We start from the raw sequence: 22652 nt of genomic DNA, 5'->3' as shown, positions 1-22652 counted from the left end.
GTCAAGGTAAACGTACTCAAGGGCCAAAAAAAAAAAACTTTTATTAATGGAAAAAAGTAAGAAATCTAAATTCACTATATTTTTTAATGAAACAAAACAAAGTACTTTGACTTCTGGAAAAGAGGGACGTGTGACTTGTTATAAGAATCAGACATAAAAGGAATCCTGCATGTTTTTCCCCGCTAAAAAATGACAAAATAAACAAAATGCAATAAGTAATACTGACACCTAGTGTTGCAAATCGGAACAACAACAACACACATAAGGCCTGCCACAAAAATATCCATTTCCTCAGTGGGTAGTTGCTGCTGTGAAACTCCACTGAATGTTTATTTTCACAGGACGGGTCTATGATGTGTTCTGGTTCTGGTCCGCTTCTCTCACTGGCTTCCAGGGGTCCGTTCTTCGTACGTTGCTTAAAACATCCAAGATCAAATGAGACATCCAAGATGATTTCATCCGGCTAATTCTGATCCGGCTAATTGGGTTCTTCAAACACACCTGTTGTTTACGATTAGTATCACTGGATTGAGTTATCTGAGACAACTGCGCGTTCATGCGTTTGTTTAAAAGGGGAAATATATCGATAGTAGAAACAATGATCAGCAGCGCTGCTATTGGCTGTTCAGCATGAACAAAGAACGCCCACAGTTTTTCTCCCAGCAGAACAAAAGCTTTTAATGGAAGGTTATGCCGAATTTGAGTCATTAATTAAAACACCTCAAAATCTGTTAAAGCCAGGAGAGAGGGCTGGCAAAAAGCAGCAGACAAATTAATGCGTAAATACTGTCCATGGTAGATGTTTCTATCACTTTCTACAGTATTATTATGCATTATTTTGCATTTTAATAATCTCATATTTACTTTGTTCTTTTATGTCAGAGCCTCCACGGGACCCACTAGAACATGGGGACAAGTAAAAGTGAAATACAAGAATATTCTACAAAATGGTAGCCTTTAATTATTATACTGTATTTTAAAAAGGCACTTGTTATGTCAAGAGATCCAAATTTCAGTGTCATTCCTTAGAGACGGGAAGTAAAGGACACGTGCAAACTGGGAATTTTAACAAAAAAAAAAAATCTTTATCCATAAAAAATGAAAATCTTCCTTTTCCAAGTCATCCACAGTTTACACGGTAAAACTGTATTGCTCCGTGTCTAGATAATCCAACCATAGTTTTTTCTAATACAATATACGGCTCGACAGGAAGCAAGCCTTTCAAAGTAAACTAAACTTCACAATAAAATGGCCCGAACAAATCTTACTGAATAGGATAAAAATAAAAAGCAAACCACCATACAAATAACTTAAATATTTTAGATTTATGGCTCCAACACCACTTTTTCTTCTTTAAAAGCCACTGTTAAATGATGTGTTTGTCTGTTTATAACAGCCACCAAGAAAAATCTCTACACTGTCGCGCTGCTCTAAAGGATCCTGTCTATTGCGCAATACGCGATTAATTCGAGAGAAAAAAAACTGCAAATTATTCTTGCACCTTCCGCAACATGTTGCAGTCGTAAAAATGGACATGGCTACGGCAGACTTCCCTATCTCCTCCGCTTATACAGCCATGATCTAATCTTGTTTACATGAAATAAGCCTGCTCTGGAGCAGGCTCAAGCTGGCGCACTTGTTGCTATGACAACAAGTGCAGGAAGTCTTTCGAAGAACCAAACGATCCAAGATCATGCCAAATCGTCAACAATGAAATCCTGCTAACTGAGTTAGCGACGTACGAAGAACGGACCCCATGTCTTTTGCAAAGATAAAACACCAAATGCTGCGCTCTGTTTTGGGAACTCTTGTCTGATTGGCTCAGGAACCAGGAAGTAAACACTTTGACCGTACGTCTAGGTTTGAAAGGAGAAAAACGTGACGAAGACATTGTTGATGGAGGGAGAGGAAAGATTGTTTAAAGGGGATGTTACTAACATACTGGGTGAGAAATGAGAATGATTTAGGTTGATTTTACGGTAAATGTCTTACTTATTGCTCCTTTAAGTATTTGACCGACGCTGGAGGTATTTAAGCCCGGACTTGAAGAGCAGCTGCATCTGTAACTTTTGCTTTTATCGCCTTCTTTATTCTGTAGCTGCAGAAGTGTCACAGAGATGGTTGTTCATCCTCCCTCTGGTGGGAACGAGATGCTCAGGAAACTGAGCCCCAGCAGCATGCTATTCCACTCCTGACCACCAGAGGCGCCCTCCAATAACAACCCTGTTCTGTTTTCAATGTTTTGGTGCTAAAATACTAAAATAATATTTGATACATGCTGTGTCCTGTGTTTTTATTGTTTGTTTTTTGTGTGTAAATTTAGATGCTGATGTGTAATCTTTACAATTTAAGTGGAATATATACTTGAAGTAGCAGAAGTAATAATAATATTACATTTTATTTAACAGTGCCTTTCATGACACTCAAGGTCACCTTACAGAGAATAAAAAAATACAAATACAGGGAATATAAAAATATAAACAAACAGTTATGAAGAGGGACAAGAACAGTGTATTTATGAAGAAGTGAGAATAACAAATGTTTTTAGCCACATAGTGCCTAAAGTTGCATTGGTATAGCTCATATTAACGTATCAATTTCTTTTGTTTGAAAAATTGATTGCAAAATAAAAAATCATTTAAAATGTTTTATTTTTAGTTGTACTTTATTTTAACCACAGCTGCACATAGAAGCTTTTCACGAATTACAATATTGTCACATTAAAGCTCTTTCGTGATCAACACTGGACCTTAAAACATCCCAGCTGCCAAAAGGAACACCAAGGAAAAACCTGACACAAAATAAACCTGAAATAAAAGGTGCTCTTTTGTGCTTAAGACATAAAAAAAATTGTAAATGTGACAATCCCAAAAACAAAAGCTTGTATTGTGACTATAAAATCAACCGACCAGTCGCAGCTACATATTCAGAGCTTATCAAAAATATTTCCGTTGCTCTTTAGGTGCTGGGAAACTTTAAATAAACTTTTTTTTTTTTTCTGTCATATGGGTTTTAGCAAAAGAAGAGGCCAGTTTAAACTGTTTTACGGCTGGTTTAATTAAAGTTTCCTTCGGTGTGTGTGGGGTTAACACGCGGAGTTTACAAGAGTCCTCATTTTGCACTTTTAGGTGGTGGAACAAATTTGTGCCACTGCTACCTTTCGTGGCAATATGTTTTGCAAATTACCGCATTTTGTTCGACCTCCTTCTTGTGAAATCCAAACTGCCTGAAACGCTGTCGCCATAGTTCTCGCTGTCTCGTCAACGCAGGTAAGCGCACCTGCTCGTTGTTGTGGGCGCGCGCCAGAGCGCTTTCTGAGAGGCGGGGCGAGTGATGCGTTCACAGCATGTGGGACAAACTAAATTCCCAGTGAATTAAATACAGCGGCTTAAATTTGCCATGGAAATTTCACTGAGCTATAATAAACACTGGAGTGCTGATTTTGCCGAAAAACTGAAGTCACTGGCCGCCATCTTGCTCCTCCCTACTCACACAGAACCCCATAGGATTTGTTTGCAACAACAAGCAGTTTTCTGGCTGAGTGAAAATGTTTCACAGGTAATTCTACAGTCAGTGGATGTACTAACACTATCAACTACTAGGAAATTAGGTGCTGAAATATTTTACATGTTATTCATATTAAATATACATATATGTATATATAAATATTAGTACATGTATATATGTATACATATATGTAAATATATGTTTTTGTATATTGTTATTAATATATTTATAAATGTTATATATATTTAAATAAATAAAATGCAAAATATTTCAGCACATGACTTTCTCATTACTTGATAGTTTTAGAACATAACATAAAAGTATATGGCATTTGACATTTTAAAAGTTTTAAGCCCCCCCTTAACATGGGGGGGCTTAAAACTAAGCCTTGAGGGACACCAGTAGTGACGGGGGAAGGGTGGGATGTGAAAGATTTAAGTTGATTAAACTGAGTGTGGTCAAAGTGTGCAAACCCCGACAATTGATTTGACTTTTTTCAGTTTCTTTCCCTTTGGTCTTCTAGGAAGCGAACGACAGAAAAAGAGCTCCTCTAAAAGAAAATGAAGCCCACAGCATGACGCCGCCACCGCCATGTTACATCGTGGGTTTGGTGTTTCTTTAGCAGCCGTTTATCAGCATGTAGCATCTATAGCGATACTGACCCATTGGACCTGGTCAAAGTTCTGAAAATCTCCCAGGTTTGGTTCTGGACTCTAACCAGGCGGCTCTAAAATGTCGTTTTCCTCTCATGGAGTCATTGCTCTGCTGATTTGGTTTGATCTGTTTCCAGATGAATGAGGCCTTGTAATGTTGTGAGATAACAAGTGCTGAGTGATATCAGGAGTTTACAGTCAAAAAGTGGAGGGTGGATGTGAACATCAGAGTCTGGTCATGTTTCCAAACATCACAGGTAAGCAGAGGACGGTGAAAAACTCCTCAAATACAAACACTTCTCAAAATAAATATATTTAAAATAAATTATTTAATTGGGTCACTTAATGTGATGTAGAACATAAATGACTTGCTTGTCTTAAACATGAAATCCTTTCACAGTTACTGTTAAGCGTGCCTGAAGAATTCCAGACTTTCTTGGTGGGATATTTCCATGATTCAGAACGTTTACCGGACCCAACCTAAGAGACAGAGTTAAAATTCAGAACCGGTCTGGTGCCGAGGATAAACCAAACCTGCAGATACGAAGGAAATTATTTAGACTACCTCCAATGATCTTTCACAAGCAGTCAGAGATTCCTTTAATCTTTCCAAGTGGCTCTGATGAACAGTTCTCCAGGATCTCTGAAGGTACTAAATAGGTTTTCGTTGGAGCATTACTATAATACATATCTCATTTTAATCTGGATGGCATTAACTTGGCCTCTGGTAATAAAGTAAAAAATCTTGGTGTTAGTTTTGACCTGGACATGTCACCTAAATCCATATCAAACAGGTTTCCAGGGTTTCCTTTTTTAACGTCCAGAATATTGATAAAAGTAGAATGGGAGGCAGATCCATTAGCTATCAGGCTCCTCTCCTATGGAACCAACTCCCAGTTTTGGTCCGTGAGGCAGACACCCCGTCTACTTTTAAGACTAATCTTAAAACTTTCCTTTGTGACAAAGCTTCTAGTCAGAGTGGCTCATGTTACCCTGAGCTACCTCTATAGTTATGCTGCTATAGGCTTAGGCTGCTGGAGTACATCAGGGTCTATTTCTCTCACTCTGCTGAGTTCTCCTACTGCTCTCCATTTTGCATTTTTTGTTTTAATTTCAGCTTTTAACTTTTTATTCTCTGTCATTTCTCTCTTCATAGAAGGTACACCTAGTCTGGCGTTCTATTAGCTGTGACATCATCAGGGGAGACAGATCATCCGCTATTACCATCTAACATAGAACAGGGTTTTCAAATTCATTGAATGTGAGCCTCCCCTTGGAATAGGTAAAGGTAAACAAGACCCCCCCCCCCCCCCCCAACCACAAACCTACCGCACACATGGTCCCTACAGTAAATACATTTTTCTTTTGTGTTCCCGGAATGCTGTGTTTCAAAAACAACTGATATCCCAATACATGTTTTTTTATTGTATGTCTTTTAACAAAGTACATTCATATAGAATGCCTGTTCACAAAATATCCATCCAAATATTTCCATCTTGGAGGCTACTTCTACTGAAACATCACGAACAGAGGGCCTGCTTTTAACATATTCAAATTCCATATTCTGATTTACTTTTTAGGCTAATTATACACAATTTAAACCTGTTGCTATTTTAACAACAATGTTCTCAAGCATTCTCAATGCGAACAATGAGGACGTGACTTAGATGTGCAAAGCTGTTCGATGCGGGATGTACAGCAGAAAGAAACAGCCGCAAGTCACCCTGCACTGGTGTGCAGGGTGACTTACCATCCTGGTATGGTGTGGGCACACTTTGGACACCGCTGGTCTAACATATAAAACAATCTTTTAACCTGTTTTTTATCACTTATTTAAAAAAAAGCAAATAATACAAACATTTCTAAAAATAGATGTTTCCTTGAGATTTTATCGTTTTATTTTGAATAACTTTCTAAGTAAAATTAGCGTGGGCGTCGGCATTTATCGTAAATCCAGGTTTGGTGTCCCTGGAATTAATTTGAACACGTGACTTCACGCATGCGCACCGCGCATCCTTTTGGTTCCTGGTTGTTGTGCGGCCATCGGGTCAGCGGAGGTTCTCCTGCGGTTCTCCTGCGGTTCTTTTGGTTCCAGCTCGCTTTCTGCGGTCCCGGTCGCGCTGCCTCGGTTGGACCAGCGGGGGAAATGTCTCCGGCCTCCACCTTTCACGCTCAGCTCGCCTCCATCATGGAGGTCCTGGCCAACACGGCGGTGGCGGAGATCTGCGAGCTGGTGGACAGCGGCTACGCCGTGCTGCAGCTGGAGATCTCCCGCGGCCGCAAAGAGAACGAGGTCCTGCGGAGGAAGCTGCGGCTCCTGGAGCTCCGGGCGGCGCGCTCCGCCGCGCTCAGAGCCGCCGCTAGCGGCAGCGGCGCCGCGCTGCTCTTCGCGAGCGGCCGACCGCGCGTCCACGAGCCGCGGAGGACCGAGGCGCGCACAGGTAACCCGGTTCGGTTCGGTTCGGTCTGGGTCTGCGACCTAAAAGCTGTGAAAAGGATCCAGATTCAGCTCCTCCAAAACTCATGTTTACGTCAAAATAAGACGCTGAGCTTTAACATTTATAATACACAATTATTATTATTATTATTATTATTATTATTATTATTATTATTATTATAATTTAACAACCTCTATTCTGCAAACCTGAAGAAAATCAGTGTTTTTATGTTTCTGTGCAGTAAATTTGTTCAGATTTCATAATTTTAAATGGCTAAAGTAGTTTTAGAAAAGCAGAATGGCAACATTTAGCAAACAATAAAAATTCTAATTACCTGAAATTCTAATTACCTGAAAGATTATTTGAATTTCACTTTTTTTTCTAAAAGTTCTGCCAAAACTGTTACATTTGGAAGTTCTATCAGAAACACGTTTATTCTAAGATGAGCTGTAAGCCTTTGAAAACTGAGCAAAAATGTAAAAAAATAGTTCAGATGTTACCTGTAGTACAATAAATAGATATGAATTTAAAATGCATAAAGTATCAGAAAATCAAATGTATTAAATTCGAGCCTTCAAAAAATCAAAGAAAACTAAATTTAGTGAATGTTATCCAAATCTGTATTTACTGAAGATTTACTGACAGAATTATCATTTTTAAAAATTGGAACCATGAAGTCTGTCTGAAAGCTTGCCAGCACAAAGGAAAACCTATTAGAAAATAAACAAATTAATTCATGTTAGACGTTCTGAAATCCAAACTTGATTAATGTCGACCTTGTTAAGATTGGTGACACCAAATCTTAATTCTCATAACGATGACAGTCGGGTTTTCTGGCGGCCAAACGTAACGACGTCACAGCGCACTGGCCTAGTCAAAGTCCAGACCCGAGCCTCTGGGTGTGAGAGCTGCAGACCGGCGTAAACCGGATCTCTTCCTGTCTTCACAGCGGTTGGAGCAGAGCTGCCCCTGTCGCCCCCCCAGCAGGCGTCTCTGTGCAGAGAGACCCGTCCAGCGCCAGAATCCGGACAGGAAGCCGCAGCTCAGGCGGTGAGACGCAGCTCAGGTCGGTTCTGTTCGCTGCTGCTCGGCGCTTTTTAACCCCGCGTTGTGTTTTCAGGCGGCTGCAGCGGAGACGACGGCGATGACGGTGGTCATCAAAGTGGAGGACGAAGAAGGCGAGTCCTGGTCTGACCCACACGGTGAGACTTTGCCTCATTCTGCCTGTCTCTGACATGCGGACCCTGACCGAGCGTCCGGTTCTGTTCTCCAGGCCGGTTCTGTGGCGTTTCTGAGGAGCACGCTGAGACCGGAGCTCCGTCCTCGCTCGTCAAGCAGGAAGCGGCCGATAAAGGAGAAGAAGACGGCTGCGTCTCATGGACGAGCTCCGGCTCCGGCCAGCGAGCCCTGAGCGCCAATCAGGGGCCAGAGAGCGGCAGCTACGACCCCCTGATGCTGCAGCACGCGACCCGCAACCCGGCAGCGGCAGCAGAACCCGGCAGCTCCTCCGGTTTGGTGCCCAGCAGGAATGTCTGTGCCGATCCGGGGAGCGGTTCTGGTTTCGGCCACAGCGAGGCGGACCAGCGGCGGCAGCAGGGGGCGCCACAGAGTCAGGCCGCGGGAGCGCAGGGCATCATCAGGAGGGACGAGTGGCAGCGCCAGAGCCGGGTCGGCGGCGGCGACGACGACCCCAGAGGGCGGACGTTCGTGTGTAGCTTCTGCGGGAAGACGCTGGCCTGCCTGAAGAACCTGACCACCCACCTGAGGGTCCACACGGGCGAGAAGCCCTACGTCTGCGCCCTCTGCGGGAAACGCTTCTCCGACTCCAGCAACCTGAAGCGGCACCAGAGCGTCCACACCGGCGAGAAGCGCTACGGCTGCGTTCACTGCGGGAAGCGCTTCGCCCAGTCCGGCTCGCTGAAGGTCCACATGAGCGTGCACACCGACTGCAGGCAGTTCAGGTGCTCCTCCTGCGGGAAGACCTTCACGTCCGGCGGACACCTGAGGAGACACGTCGCCACGCACGCCGGAGAGAAACGATTGGCCGCAGCGTCGCCGTGACGACGTCTACCCAGAGCCGGCCCAGACGCAGCGCATCAGACGAGAACTTAGTACCCGACCTTCACCAGACGCTGCATCCCTGAGCCGGTTGAAGTTTCAAAGCAGTCCTCGGTTCTCTGTGGTACCGCCTGTGGACTAGTGGGTCTGAGCAGCGGTTCTCCGGGCCTCAGAGCAGGAAGAACCCAGACCCAAAGCCCGCTCACAGAATCAAAGAATGATCTGGAAGGGGCTGAACTCAGGGGAGCGGGTTGGCTGGCCCATCTGTCTGGAAGCCCCGCCCCCATCTTTATGTAAGCCCCGCCCCCAGTGTTATATAAGCTCCGCCCACGTTTGTATGTAAGCCCCGCTCACATGTGTCTGTAAGCCCCGCCCCTAGTGTTCTATAAGCCCCGCCCACGTTTGTATGTAAGCCCTGCCCACATCTATATGTAAGCTCCGCCCACATTTTATCTGTAAGTCCCGCCCCGTCCGTCTGTAGGCCCCACCTCCAATCTGAATGTAAGCCCCGCCCCCATCTATCAATAAGCCCTGGTCCATTTTAATCACACCCTGTTTATTTTTTCTTTTTTTTGTCTCCTCTTTGGCATTGTAGCATTAAAATTGTTTTAATGACAAAAAGAAGCGGAGCCTCACTGCTTTCACCATAGTTGCTCCACTTGATTTTATATATGCAGGAAGCTTTATTGCATTTTAAGCTATTAAGCTAGGGACTATTTCATATTTAATGGACATAGAAGGTATTTCCAAAAAAAGTAAAAAAAAACAAAGCAACTGGACTTGTTTTCCGTAGTTGAAGACGTTTCGCTTCCTCTCCACGAAGCTTTCTCAATTCAAAAAGTCTGGAGTAATGTGGAGTAACAAGCTTTATACTACTGCCCAAACAAAACAAGTCCAGTTGCTTTGTTTTTTGCTTTTTTTTGGAATGACCATGACCTGGATGACTGAGAATCTTCACCAGGACATAGAGGTAGAAGAGGAAAAAAAGGAGAGAAACAGATGAGACAAAATGCCAAAAGGTAGCAAAGGTGAAAGGAGAACCGCTGACGAGGGTTTAAAGATTACAGAAATGTTCGGCAGCCTTGGACAGAATTTAAAAACTGACATTTTAGTGTCTCTGTGTCTCGTATTAATAATATGTATTAATTTCCCATCCTGGAGGGCTAGCCTTCCTCCTCAGACCTTCTTGGCTTTGCTAGCCGTCTGCGTTCTGGATCGGACTAAAGAAGAGGACGTCAGCTGAAAACCTGACGGGTTCCTGGTGGTCCGGTTCTGTTCATCTGTTTGAAGCTCAGCTCATTTAGTTCTGGCTCTGGTTCAGTAGCAGAGCTGCAGGTTTGGGTCCAAACTCTGAACTTTCCTTCAATGTGTTTAAAAACTTCATGTTTGTCAGAAGCCTCTGGTTTTATTTCGACTCGTTAGCGCTGACGACAGAACAGACCTTCTGTTTAGGTCAAAATTAAAGTTTTTTTTTGTCACTTTCTGATAAAATGACTCATTTATTTCTGTTATTTGTAATATAAAGGACCATAACCACATTTTGCAGCAGTGTAAACCAAACTGAAACCGGCTCTAAGGTTTCAGCCGTTTCTGGAGGACAGGGAAGCCTGCGGGTCCAAACCTGGTCTTCTCTGACGGATTATTTGTTCTTTTGTTGCCTGCAGGACAGTTTTAGGGTCATGGAGTTAAAAGACCGACTGAAACGAAGGTCAGAAACAAAAACTGGACCTTTCTAGGGGCTGTACATTAAAAAAATACACAGAACCACAGAATGTCTTTGTCATTTATTTGCTTAGTAATAAACAGTCACTTAAAATAAAACACTTTCTGACAACCAGGCAGGTGGTTAGAAATTAAATTTTAAAGCAGAGCGGCACTGAAATTGAGTTGATCCATTATCATTTTTCATCAGTTTTATATTCATTTATTAATTTAAGTTCCAAGTTTTCTTATTTTATTTTCCATTCATTTATTCCACTTTGAATGCAATAAGATTTAATTCCTGCTGTCAGACGCTAAAATAACTAAAACAAGTGCCGTCACAAGCAGAGCATCACGTTTCCAAGTGCATCTCAATAAAAACAGAACATGCAGAATAAAATGTTAGGTGCTTAACACAGATCTAAAGCTTTAAAGGTAAAAAAAAAAAAAAAACAGCTTTCAGAAAAGTCACATTAATATGATATAAAAATCCTATTTTAAGTTGACCTTAAGCTGTACTGGCTGGTTATGACCACCAGGGGCAGCAGAGTAACCTATTTTTCCTCAGTACTAATAAAAACGAGCTAAACGTAGTTTAAAACTACAAAAAAAAAACACCTTTAACATCACAAACAAAGATTAGATCTGTAATATACTACAGTCAGGAAGCAGAGCCGTCAGGACCAAGTAAAGCAGAGCGCTGTATCAAAAATATGTCTGATAAGCTCAGACTTTTCTCCTCATTTTAGCTCAGGATATAAAATTTTTGGCACTTTGATAAACTTTCCCGTCAGCTCCTCAAACTGGGGACCTACAGGATGAATCAGACATTATTTGGCTCCGGGGCTGAATTTTCCGAGCCATTGAACGCATCACGGCGGCTGAAACCAGAGCTCAGCTCATCTCTGCGCGACCCAAAATTAAAACAAAACTCAGCTTTATAAAGTTAAACAGTACTTTGTGTCACGCCTTTGTGCTACAGTTCTTCTCCTCAGAGAGACAAATATTAAATACATATTGTTTTATCTTCCAGTAATAATACTAACATTGAGCCTCTGAAGTGGGGAGATTATTATTATTATTATTTTTGTGTGGATTATAAACAAAAGCTTTTCAGAGGCTCCACATGGCGACAAAATCCCTTTCAAAATAAAAGTGAAAACATTCACATAGGACTAAATATACATGAGAGGTAAATAGTATAATTTTTTGCTTAAAATTATCTGAAATAACATTTTCCATCTGAATCTTGGAGCAAGTTGGCTTCATTTCTTCCCTGAATATTAATTCATGAAGCAGTTTTTAATTTATTCTTGATTTTAATATTATTTTAACAACTAAAGCTTTCATGAACATGGAGTTTATAATAATCTTATTAACCTGTGTGTACGGAATATAACAACCCTTCTGGAGCTTCACACCGAAAAAGATACTTTTCAAAATAAAACCTCGTGGAGGAAGTGTCTTCACAAAAAAAAAAAAAACATTAAATATTTATCATAATTTAAAAAAAAGCATTCTCATTATTAAATGTTGTGCTAACATTGATTATGTATTTACAGTTGTGGTAGTTTCAATATTTAAATAGCATTCTGCACTTTGAATGCATTTTCAATGCTATTCTTTATTTTAACATTTGAAATAAATGTGTCACCTAAAGCTACACATGTAGGAAAATGTGTTTTATTGGTTTATGTATTTATACATTATTTTTAGCACAAATGCACCCAGGATTAGAAAATTAGAAAGCTGGGGCTCTGTTCGTAGAGACGAATCCTTTCAAAATAAAAGCCTGGTGATGAAGGGATGAGCTGATGTGCTGAGAGTTAAAAGTCTCATCTGTGCAAAATTATAAATTTATAGTTAGAAATAAACAGCTCTGTTTAATGTTTCTGCTGGATTTTCCCTGAATTGACATTTATACTAAATTAAAAACAAAATGTTTTCAGAGGTTTTCCTCCAATGCGTCTCACCTGAAGCTATTTATGTCTTTAGGATTAGATCATTAAAAGCATTTCTGGGGTTCCGTACAGAAAAGGCTGAAGGACTGAGAACCCACAGGGAGTAAAAACCCGAATCAGCTCAGATAAATAAACTGAGTAATTAGTGATAATTAGTTTGCAGACGCTGCGAGGAGACATGAAGGCACCAGAGGTTTAAGGTTTCACCCCAGAATGACTCCACGGTTTATCAGAGCCTGGATCTGACGCGTTACAGCGGACCAGAACTCTACCTGACGGCGCTGCATCATCACCTCTGTATTCAGGGGATCTTTGTGCATAAAATAATACAAATTCTGCCTGAACTTGATCAGCGGAGCTTAAAAAGTTTCACATTTTGGTCACACTGGGCTCATATTGTCCTGAAATGATTCAGTTTCTGTGTTTTTAACGTTACACAGGAAGTTTCCCACGCTGCTAAGCTAACACAGGGACTCTGAGCTCCTTCAGCGGTTTCAAACCGGCTCGTTTTCCTCCTAAACATGATGCTGGTAAAAGAATCGGATCACTGAACGTTTCCTGAGGCGCACGTCGCCCTCGTCTTGATTGACGCCCTTTAGGTCTTTTCTGTAAAAAAACGAAGCTAGCTTGGCTCTAAAATGCCTCCAGAGCTCAGAACATGGTTCCACCCTTCAGTCCCAGCTTGGATCCAAACTCTTGGTTCTGTTTTGGTTCTTCTCTGGACAGGGAACCCGTCATCTACTCGTTTCTGGACGTGATGTCCTGAAGAAGCAGGAGACAGGAAACGGCGTTAGCTCGTTAAGGTTTCACCTCTGGAGGTAAAAGAACATCAGGTTCAGACTCACCTCTGTTTTGGCGCGCCGCCACTCGCCCATCGGACCGGACTTCGTCACGACTGAAAGAACCGAACAGCAAACATGTAAGAAAACAATTCCTAATGTAAGAAAGTCACTTTAATGGTTACTGCTGAATTAATTTGGTGCTTTTATTTTTATTCTTTTACGTTAAATCCAATGAATATCATATTTGTGTAAGGAGCAGTAAATAAATATTTTATTATTTTTTTTCTTTAGCTTTAGCTGTTTTTGGAAAACAAGTAAAACAAAATACAAAATTAAAATGAATTCTAATTAGTATTATTATTATTAATAATAATGCATTTTTTTTCATTTGTTTTCTTATTAACTGTATCTAATATTAGAAATTGTACTTATTTACACCCATTTATATTTATTTCCTTAATTTTCTTTTTATTCTGAATGTTCACTTCATTTTGGTTCACTTCTACAGAAAAGCTAATTAATTTAATTGCCCTTTGTATTATAAACTTATCCAATTTATTTGTCTGTTTATTTTCTGTTATTATGTTTTAGGTGTAACTTTTTTTACTTGCTCTTTATTTACAGCAATTTTCTCATTTGTTTTATGTTTTATTTTTTTTATTTTTTTGACTCAGATAATAATACCCAATATTTAACTTGATCTTGCAGCATTTAAATTCTCAACTCTTCCGGCCCTCAAGAGCCAAACAAAAAGGCATATAATGTCATAAAGTAGAGGCATATATCTGTTTAAATTGTATAAAGGAGCTAAAACTGTGCCTCCTGTAGCGAATGTTGATTTTTTTTAAATGTGTAGTAACAGCATCCTGCCACTAGATGTCAGCGTTTCCCACAACCCAGAAATGTTCAAAAAGAGAAAAGGTGATGCAGAATGATGAGTTTAAAGCGTAACTCACCCCAATATATAAACTGTATAAACTGAACTACATTTTTGTTCCTGCTTTATGTGAACTGAAATTAAATTATAAAATCAAAAGTTATATCTATACAGGTACAACCGGCTCCTTTTTTATGACCTCAAAATGCCAAAGAGGCCCAGTATAGAAATGATACACCTGCTCTAAGGGACTCAAAGTGAACAATAAATCTGTTTTCTTCCGTGCATCTGGAGCAGAACATCTGAGACAAACTCACACATCACTGATGACATCACCAGAAACATGGCGGACGTCGCTGCTGCGCTCCACCGTAAACACCTGCAGAGGGGAAAAGGTTTCAGTCTCAGCATCTTCTGGCTCCTCCATCTTCAGGTCAGTAACAACGTCATGAAGAGTCAGAATAAAAACACTCTGGTTCAACGTCTCACCCTGAGTAGAGCACTCCGAGGAGGAAGATGCAGAGGGTGATGAGGAGGAGAGCCTTCATCGTCAGCCCTGAAATAAAAACGAATAAAGTGCTCAGCTGCTGTGTGAGTCACATGATCTCTAGGAAGGAAGTTCCCTGCTGGAGACGCGGCTCACCTGTGGGCTCAGGGGCGGCCTGACGGCAGCGGCTGTAGAAAGCAGGAGGGGGCGGGACTTCAGCGAGGCCGCCCAGCGACGGCTGGGTGAAGCGCTGCTTGGACTCGCAGATCTCGGAGCAGATCTCCTCCTGGATCAGGAGCTTCGCAGCTTCTTTGTCTGGAGGAGGCGGAGCTTCGGTGGGATCTGGACCAGGGAGAGCAGTCATGTGACTTCCAGGAGACGTGTGTGACCAGGACGTTACATCCGATCGCCCTGCAGACCCACCGTACGTGAAGCTCCAGCTGTCCTCCAGCCCGGCGCCGGTCGGTTCCGACCACAGAGACTCGTCCAGAGGAGACGGAGACGGTCCCTCCTGGCTGACCTGGGCCCAGTCCAGGTCCAGGTCCTGATCCGGGTCCGGGTTCTGCCTGTGTCCCGTTCCCAGCATCCCTCTGAAGACGTTCTGGTCCAGCCATGAGTGGCAGCTCTCTGTGACGTCGCTGAGCAGAGAGACCAGCGACCGGCGAGGTCTCCGTCTGCGTCTGAAGACTCTGAGGGAACAAAGAGGAGCCGCCGTCATGGATCGGGTTTTTATTTCCTCCCCTTCATCTGGTTCCAGCAGCTTTTTACCACCATGACCCAGTCTGTCTCTAAGAAAACAGCGTAACCGTTAAAACGGAGCCGCCTGGACTGGAAAACCAGATTCAGCGCAAGAAGCAGAACTTGTTCTGCTAGAAGTTCTGCAGAGGTCGGGAAATACGCCTGAGAGGAAGGAGGGACGCATCTGTTAGATAAACACAAAATGTGTTTCTACACCTGAAAAATACCAAAAGCACAGAGATTTCCTGACTGTGGGAATCTTTTTTAAATAGAAATCTGACAAAGTTGAGAGAAATTCATCAGAAATGATGGAAGAAGCTGCAAAATGAGACAAAAACAACCAATATTGGCGATACGTCCATGGTCATAATGAGACGACGCCGAGTTAAAATACAAAATTATTTTAATGCCGAATAAACTGTCTCCATCTGTTCGTGGCAGAAAATAACCTCCTGGTGAAAAACTCTGAGGTTAAACTTTTGATTCAACTGAAAAATGAGAGAGAAAGAAGTAAAGGACAGGAAGAAAGCCAAGAAAGTAATAAAATAAATGTCCTGATGCGCCGCTAAAAGTTATAGAAGGGACCCTAACCCTAACCCTAAGGGTGACAAAATGTCGGAAAAGTCCTCAAAATGGCCAAAATGACCCCCGAGGATCATAAAATGGAATAAAGTGGAAATAAACAACTTCAAAATTACTCAATGATTTAAAAATGCATCAAAAATAAAGTCAAAGTGACCAAAAATGTCCACAAGGGTGGTAAATATTAGTAGTGATGAAGGGAAAAAAGTGCCAACAGAACAAATATCACTAAAACTAACACTATCCTAACTGCACCAATCCACTTTAAATCGATACAAAATGACTGAAAGTAAATGCTTATTAACTTCACCAATGGTTCAGGCTGCCATGGAAAACACTTTTAAAGTAACAGAAATGGTCCAGAAGTGTCTGCAGTGATGGAAAAGGATAAAAAATTAGAAAAAGTAAAAGAAAGATGTAAAAACTGAACTTTTAAAGGTTACAGCTAAGAAACAAAACGGCCAGAAATCAAGATATGACACAGAAGCTAACTTTAGGTGACAGAAATGACCACCGGGGGGCGCTAACTGCCTCTAAAAGCCTCTAAGAACAGCAAACATGTTGAATTCCTGCAGCTTTTATTCACAGTGGAAAGAAACGGCTGGAGGAGCTTCAGACGGATTCAAAGCTTCGCTCCAGGAAAAGTGGCTCTACGTTCAAACACCCCATAACACCAAAGGTCTCCTAGCAACAGCACCCAGCGACGTCCCCAAACGCAGCTGAAGTCACCGCTGAAGAATTTACAGCTTTCTGGGAGCTGGCTGACAGCAGCGGAGAGCCGCGCTCTGATTGGCTGCAGGGGATGACCTCAGGCCCTGAAACGAGGCGTGTGGAAACGCTCCGCAGACGTTGCTCAACCCTGCAGAGGAAACATGCAGCCGAGCCGCTCATCGCCGCCGCCATGTCTGCCCACCTGACCCCTGACCCCCGCAGGCGGCGCCTCACCTGACCAGGTTCTCCTTGTAGGACACGCTGGCCCTGCAGCCCGTCAGCGACACGTTGCCGTCCTGGTCCAGGCAGAAGCTGTCCTCGGTGACGTCGTAGTAGCCGTTGGTGAGGAGGCGCGGCGAGCGGCGGCAGCAGCAGGGAGACCCGGCGTCCGGCGAGGAGAAGCAGACGTACGAGGAGTCGGGCGACAGGAGGGAGGCGTCCAGGCTGCGGGGGAAACGTCAGCGTCTTTCAAACCGATGGGGCCAATATTAAACTCATCAGAGCATGAAACCTGCGTTAGTCTTTAAATAAAGCCAGAAACTAAGTCTCTGGTGATAAACTGTTGGGTATAAACTGAGGTTTTTATCTACCGAAGCTAAAATCATGCTGAAAAGATCAACTTTAACAAGAGATAAAACGTATAAGCAGCTGTTTGTGACTTCAAAACAAAAATTTTTTGCTTCTTTTCCCCCCCTTCCTTCCAAACTCTAAAAGTGTTTTTAATGCCAGCATGGTGATGGTTATAGAAAGTACGCCTGGGCATAAATCCCAGGTCCCCAAAACAGCCGCGCGTGTCGTTACCTCTGACAGGAGCGGTTCCCACGCAGCCTCCGCTTTACTGGCGAGCCTGAAGAAACAGGAGAACTTTGGTCACATTGTTATATTTTTCCTCTGATCAAGCATGTGGCGACAGTGGGAGGCAACAGGGACATCTCAACCAGGCAGCTCGACCTCGGGGACTGAGACCTAGAAGCGCCTCTCTCTGACTACGGGCCACTTCAGAAGGTTAAGTTTGGGCCGCCAGCCTTCAGGAAAACAATAAACACGTAAAAAACGAAGCTTCCTAAAAATGCTCTGGTGGCGATGGGTGAAAAATGGAAACGTTAGTTAGTTATTATTTTTATTATTAGACGTACTTGTTACGGCTCCAGAGAAGAACAGGGCCATGTTCGTCTGCAGCGTCTCGTCTGTTGATCTGTGGACGTAAATCAATAATTGTTCATTTGTTCTGACGCTCAGGCTACGTTCCCACTGCAGGTCTTGATGCTCAATTCCGATTTTTTTGTGAAATCTGATTTTTTTGCGCGTCTGTTTCCATTTCCAAATATATGCGACTTGTATGTGATCTCCTGTGTGAACTGAATGCGTTTAACCTAAGTGTCCCGCATGCGCACTCGAGGACGCGATGACGTCACACGTAGCAAAGCGTCCTCAATGTTTGTGAAAGTAAACATGGAATATAATGCTGCCGCGCATTTTGCGGTCATTAATTTATTTTCTAACCGGAGCTTTCCGTCCATTGGCTGCTCTCCTCATTGTTGTCCGCTATGGGTGTCGTCTTTCTTCGCGCTTCTGCATAGCAGGACACAGAATAGAGACGTTTGTCGAGTATCAGTGACGTACAGGTCGGATAAATGCGACCCGGCCGTACAGACACAGGTCGCATTTGAAAAGATCAGAAACGTATCGGATTCAGGACCACATATCCGATATGTATCCATTTGAAAAAATCCGATCTGTGTCGTTCAGATTGTCACAAAAAGATCAGATACAGGTCACATATGGGCAAAAAAAAATCAGAATTGGGTCACTTCAGGCTGCAGTGTGAACGTAGCCTTAGACACACCTGAGGTTCGGCTCCGGTGGGACAGAAGCATTTAAACGTTGTTGGTGATAAAAGATGAAGCGTCAGCTGTTCTCGTGGGGCAGCCAGCAGCAGAACAAACCCTTTTTCAAGCTCTCCCTCTCGGCTCGTTAACAGATTAACAGAATCCACTCCAAACGCGCGGCGGCAGCTTTCTAATCGCCGCCTATTTTTAAAAGTTTATTCTTACCTTCGGCTTCAGGCTGACTGCAGGGGAGAGTTTCTGAGCCGCGGCTCGTTCACATCCTGCAGAGACGAAGCTGCAGAGGAGAGAAAAACAAGAAGGAGGGCCGTGACTCTGAGCTCGGGTTTCCTGTTAACTGTTGCTCGGCCGCGGAGGAACCCGCCAGCTGGGACTTCTCCCACATCTCTGCCCGTTTTCATCAAATTTACTTTTTATTTCCCCCTCTGTGGCTCCGGGTGACTTTTTTCCAGATTTAAAGGTCTGGACCGACGTGGATTCTGGCTGCTTCGATATTTTTAACCTTTAGAAACACAACATTTTTCAAGAAAACTCAAACAAAGTTCTGCTTTTTATGCAGATTCAGTTAAACGAGATGCAGAGACAGAAACTTTAATGTTGGCAAATGGTTTGTGGCAGCTTAACTCCAAAGTCTGGTCTTTATTTGATTAATTTTTATCACCAATATGCATCTTATTTATTTACTGTTTCTATTAGTTTAAGAGGGGTCAGTGCTGATTAATTAACGAGGTCAGAGCATGGTAGCGGGTCTGATTTCTCCTACAGGATAATTAAAACTCTTAAAACTGAGAAAGTGAAATACATCAGATGGAAGCGGTTAAACTGTGAAGTCTACATCTTTCATTTAGTCTTTTAATTCCAAACAAATGAATTTTGATTCAGAAATGTAAACTTTAGAACACAAACAGCAACAAGTGCATGTAATTGTTCTGCTTTTTTTACTTGTTTACTGAAAATAAAATAGAAACCCTTAAAAAAAAACATTGATAAAAGGGGATAAGGTAGAATTTGTTTTAAAGCTTGTTGCATTTATTGTTTCACTCTCAGATTAAACAAATGAGACGTGTGTCTCAATCAGATATTCAGTCATCAGGAAACAACATGTAAGGAATAAAGTCTGCAAACACAGAAACGTTTTATTTCTCCAAACCTGAAAACCACAACAATCTGAGTTTTCTTTTTTTTTTCCTTTGGGAAAGGGAAAGAAAAAAAAGGGAAAAAAGAGAGAAAAAAATCTGAGTTTTCCAGGTTTTTCCCAGACGGGGAAGGAATGCTGGGAATTCTGCTTAAATGGCTGGAGGACAGGTCAGAGGTTAAATGAGCAACAGGCGTGACTCCTGTCTGAGTTTTTTATTAAATAAGGCCAAAAATAAAACATTTTCCTTCAACGAGAGCGGCTCATGAAATCTCCGATGGTCCAAAGCCCGTGAATAAAACCATCATTATTTCTCCTAAACTGATCTATGCTGCTGTGGAGGATGGAGGCAAACATTTCCTGACACAATGAGCTCAGAGGGAACAGAACCAGACAGAACCGAGCCAAACCTGCAGAACCTAACAGGTTTAAATTTAATTTTATGCACATTCTATCGGATCCATGCAGACCCCCCTCCCCATGTTCCCCAGTAGACAGTGTCTTCCCAGCATGCCTTGCAGCAGCAGCAGTCTGTGGGAGCCGCTCATAGACATCATATACGTAGACGCGTCATAGGGCGCAGGTTCGCACGTCAACGTCACCGCCATATTGTATGTGGCAGAAAAAAGTTCAGTTCTGTTATTGTGAACGTGGATCAGAGAAGATGCCTCATTCCTGTGCTGCAATAAATACACACACACACACACACACACACACACACACACACACACACACACACACACACACATATATATATATATATATACATATATATATATATATATATATATATATATATATATATATATATATATATATATGTGTGTGTGTGTGTGTGTGTGCGTGTGTGTGAATGTGTTATGAATATGATCAATTTGTTAAATCTAAACATTGTGGTCTTCATTATTTCATAAAACCGTGTCACATGTGAACCTTTAGGAACAGACTTTTGGGTGAGTATTAAAGAGGTAAAAATAATAATATGAGGAAAAAAAAGTCCTAGGTCAATAAAGTAAAAATAAACAAACAAACACAAAAGTGATAATGTTATGATAAAAACATCATATTATGAGAATTAAGGGGGAACATTTCCAGAATAATCACAGTTTGCAGAATTATTTCACTCCTGGAGTAATAGGGCCAGGTTAGATTATTTTAAATATTTTTATTCTTTAGGAGAATAAATTCAGGAGAATGAAGCTAAAGGGATACGAAAATAAACTTGTAATATTACAACAAAAAAAATACTACGAATACAAAGTATATTCAGAGATTAAAGTCCCTCTGATACTGTTTAAGTGACTGAGTAACTGCAGATTTGCCACATTTAAGATGGCGGACGCTCTGACGCATCGCAGCATAGGCAGAACCCGCCCAATGACGCGTCTACTCTTATATTATGTCTATGGAGCCGCTGATGTTGGAGGAAAACGCGTAACAGGAAACAGAGAGGTGGACCGAACCATCAGAACCAGGGTCCAATCCACGGGCTCCGATCGGGAAGTTTGGAAATAAACAAGGCGGAGAATCTTTAAAAAATTTAAAAAAACCAATCTGTTAAACTTTAGACGTTTATTTCAGATTTTTATTGTCATACAGATATTTTATTGCATTACTCCTAAAATATTTTCTACCCATAATATCCCGGTGTAATTATGTAATTATTGTTTTTGTTATGCAAATTTAGCTTTATTACACTTTATTACACAGTTAAAATAAAGGATTAATTCAAGGGAAACATATCTGTTTTATGTTTAATGTAAATAAAGGGAGAGGGGATTGTTTGTTTGTTTTTTTACTACCATTAATCGTGAAAATAGATAATAAAAGTTATTGAGTTTGTTTCTGTAGGATGAAACGCTTAAAGCGTGTTTAATTATTTGTATTTGTAAGGTTTTAATGTTTATTCCTGCGGGATTTGCTGCACAGATCGCGACAAAGAGAAAATAACGGAGCTGAACTCACCGGTTTGTTTTTCTGCTCGATTCCTCACCGGAAGTTGAAAACAACTCGACCTTCTTCTGCTAAACTTCCGCTCTTCGTTTCCGTTGTTGTTTCCTTTCTTTCTTTTTTTATGACGTTCAAGCTTGTTTCGGTTTTATCTAACCGAGCAGAAGTCTCGCCCTGACAAGTCTGCCTGGCAGCCTCGCCTCACCGGAAGCAGCAGATGCTGTCAAGACCGAGAAACAAAGATCACTTCCGGTTACACATTTCAGAGTAAAAGCAGAGAGAAGCGCGACAGGGAGACCAGGCTGGGTGACAGTTGGTGATTCAGACACACAGTGACTGAAACAAACTTTACTTTCTTCAAGTCGAGTCAAACAGATACAGGAAATCACCTTAAAAAACACTTTCATTATCACTTGTACTTTGCAACATTTGCACATTGCATTTATTTTTTAAATTCTGCTTCACAATTACCACCAATATATGTCTATAGAATGTAAATACATGTGTACATTTTTAGATTATAGGCTATTTTCCACTTCATATTTTTAGGTTTTATGTGAAGCTTGTGGAAGATTTTTTTATTTTTTTTTTGGCTTTTTATTAGCCAAAATCAAGCACTGCTCTTATAAATACATATTCTGGCAAAGTCTTCTAATATCACATCAAAAATGAAAGTGTTCTCATAAATTAGAATTAGTAGTTTGTAAATACACAGGTGGTGGTGCACCCACTGGGAGGCACCATGTTGAGTCTCTGTTTCTGATTACAGACAAACTTGTCAGCCTTACGCGTTTTATCTGTCTTCTATATGAAGACGTGATGTCAGTGGAGGAGGAGAATAAACAAGCAAAGACGACTGTAGATGATTCTATTTGCTGTTTTGTGTTGAAATGGAGGACCATCCATACTCTTTGCCCAGCGAGAGGGAAGAGAAAATAACCAAGAAAAGAAAAAGAAATCAGAGTCTATATCTGCACAGCTATTATTACCAGGTGGAAATAATTCATGAGGGAGCGGGGATTTAAAATGTATGCAGAGGTTGCAGGTAAGTTAGTTCAATATAACAGTGACATTTATTTTGGCTTTATGTTAGAAACTGGGCAGTGTGGAGCAGGAACTACTCTGTCCTCCACACAGAGGGCTCCGTTGTTTGTCTCAGGCAGAATGCAGGTAGGAGGAGGAGGGACGTTTCAGGCTCAGCCGGCTGGTTCACGCTTTCTGTCGT

The 22652-nt window shown here is 41.8% G+C and overlaps 3 protein-coding genes across 4 annotated transcripts in view; 1 reads left to right on the top strand and 2 right to left on the bottom strand.

Moving 5' to 3' along the window:
• The window catches only part of lrrc6 (leucine rich repeat containing 6), a 58124-nt gene extending 54865 nt beyond the window's left edge, over nt 1-3259 (bottom strand). Inside the window, exon 1 of the mRNA XM_021310657.2 lies at nt 3187-3259. Coding sequence (XP_021166332.2) covers nt 3187-3244 — 58 coding nt within the window. The 5' untranslated portion in view covers nt 3245-3259. The remainder of the gene's footprint in view (nt 1-3186) is intronic.
• A 2893-nt stretch (nt 3260-6152) lies between these two features.
• On the top strand, nt 6153-9288 carry LOC105917738 (zinc finger protein 324B). Its single transcript, XM_036131360.1, has 4 exons — nt 6153-6601; nt 7548-7648; nt 7719-7800; nt 7872-9288. The coding sequence occupies exons 1-4, from the start codon at nt 6160-6162 to the stop codon at nt 8657-8659; spliced, it is 1413 nt and encodes a 470-aa protein (XP_035987253.1). The 5' UTR covers nt 6153-6159; the 3' UTR covers nt 8660-9288.
• Nucleotides 9289-10428: 1140 nt separating this feature from the next.
• On the bottom strand, nt 10429-21649 carry tmem71 (transmembrane protein 71). 2 transcript variants are annotated; one of them, XM_036131226.1, is made up of 12 exons: nt 21443-21649; nt 18753-18844; nt 18550-18619; nt 17632-17690; nt 17297-17342; nt 16730-16939; nt 14888-15153; nt 14621-14806; nt 14467-14533; nt 14295-14356; nt 13164-13213; nt 10429-13080 (listed from the first exon to the last, which is right to left on the bottom strand). In XM_036131226.1, the coding sequence occupies exons 4-12, from the start codon at nt 17660-17662 to the stop codon at nt 13057-13059; spliced, it is 942 nt and encodes a 313-aa protein (XP_035987119.1). In that variant the 5' UTR covers nt 17663-17690; nt 18550-18619; nt 18753-18844; nt 21443-21649; the 3' UTR covers nt 10429-13056. The 2 variants fall into 2 exon arrangements, with proteins under 2 accessions (XP_035987119.1, XP_012708089.2); XM_012852635.3 differs by lacking the exon at nt 18753-18844.
• Nucleotides 21650-22652: the final 1003 nt, after the last annotated feature.

Source organism: Fundulus heteroclitus, unplaced genomic scaffold (assembly GCF_011125445.2).
Source record: "Fundulus heteroclitus isolate FHET01 unplaced genomic scaffold, MU-UCD_Fhet_4.1 scaffold_42, whole genome shotgun sequence".
Classification (NCBI taxonomy): domain Eukaryota; kingdom Metazoa; phylum Chordata; class Actinopteri; order Cyprinodontiformes; family Fundulidae; genus Fundulus; species Fundulus heteroclitus.
Note: the sequence above shows the minus strand (reverse complement) of the source record. Positions and strands in the feature narration are given on the sequence as shown.

What these genes read in the sequence shown, in the direction of transcription:
- LOC105917738 (XM_036131360.1), top strand. Translation starts at nt 6,160, where the DNA reads ATGCGCACCGCGCATCCTTTTGGTTCCTGGTTGTTGTGCGGCCATCGG. An exon ending in GAGGACCGAGGCGCGCACAG is followed by an intron (nt 6,602 to 7,547) that starts GTAACCCGGTTC and finishes CTGTCTTCACAG; the next exon opens with CGGTTGGAGCAGAGCTGCCC. An exon ending in GTCCTGGTCTGACCCACACG is followed by an intron (nt 7,801 to 7,871) that starts GTGAGACTTTGC and finishes TCTGTTCTCCAG; the next exon opens with GCCGGTTCTGTGGCGTTTCT.
- tmem71 (XM_036131226.1), bottom strand. Translation starts at nt 17,662, where the DNA reads ATGGCCCTGTTCTTCTCTGGAGCCGTAACAA. An exon ending in CTCGGAGTGCTCTACTCAGG is followed by an intron (nt 14,357 to 14,466) that starts GTGAGACGTTGA and finishes TCCCCTCTGCAG; the next exon opens with GTGTTTACGGTGGAGCGCAG. An exon ending in GGTGATGTCATCAGTGATGT is followed by an intron (nt 13,214 to 14,294) that starts GTGAGTTTGTCT and finishes CGGTTCTTTCAG; the next exon opens with TCGTGACGAAGTCCGGTCCG.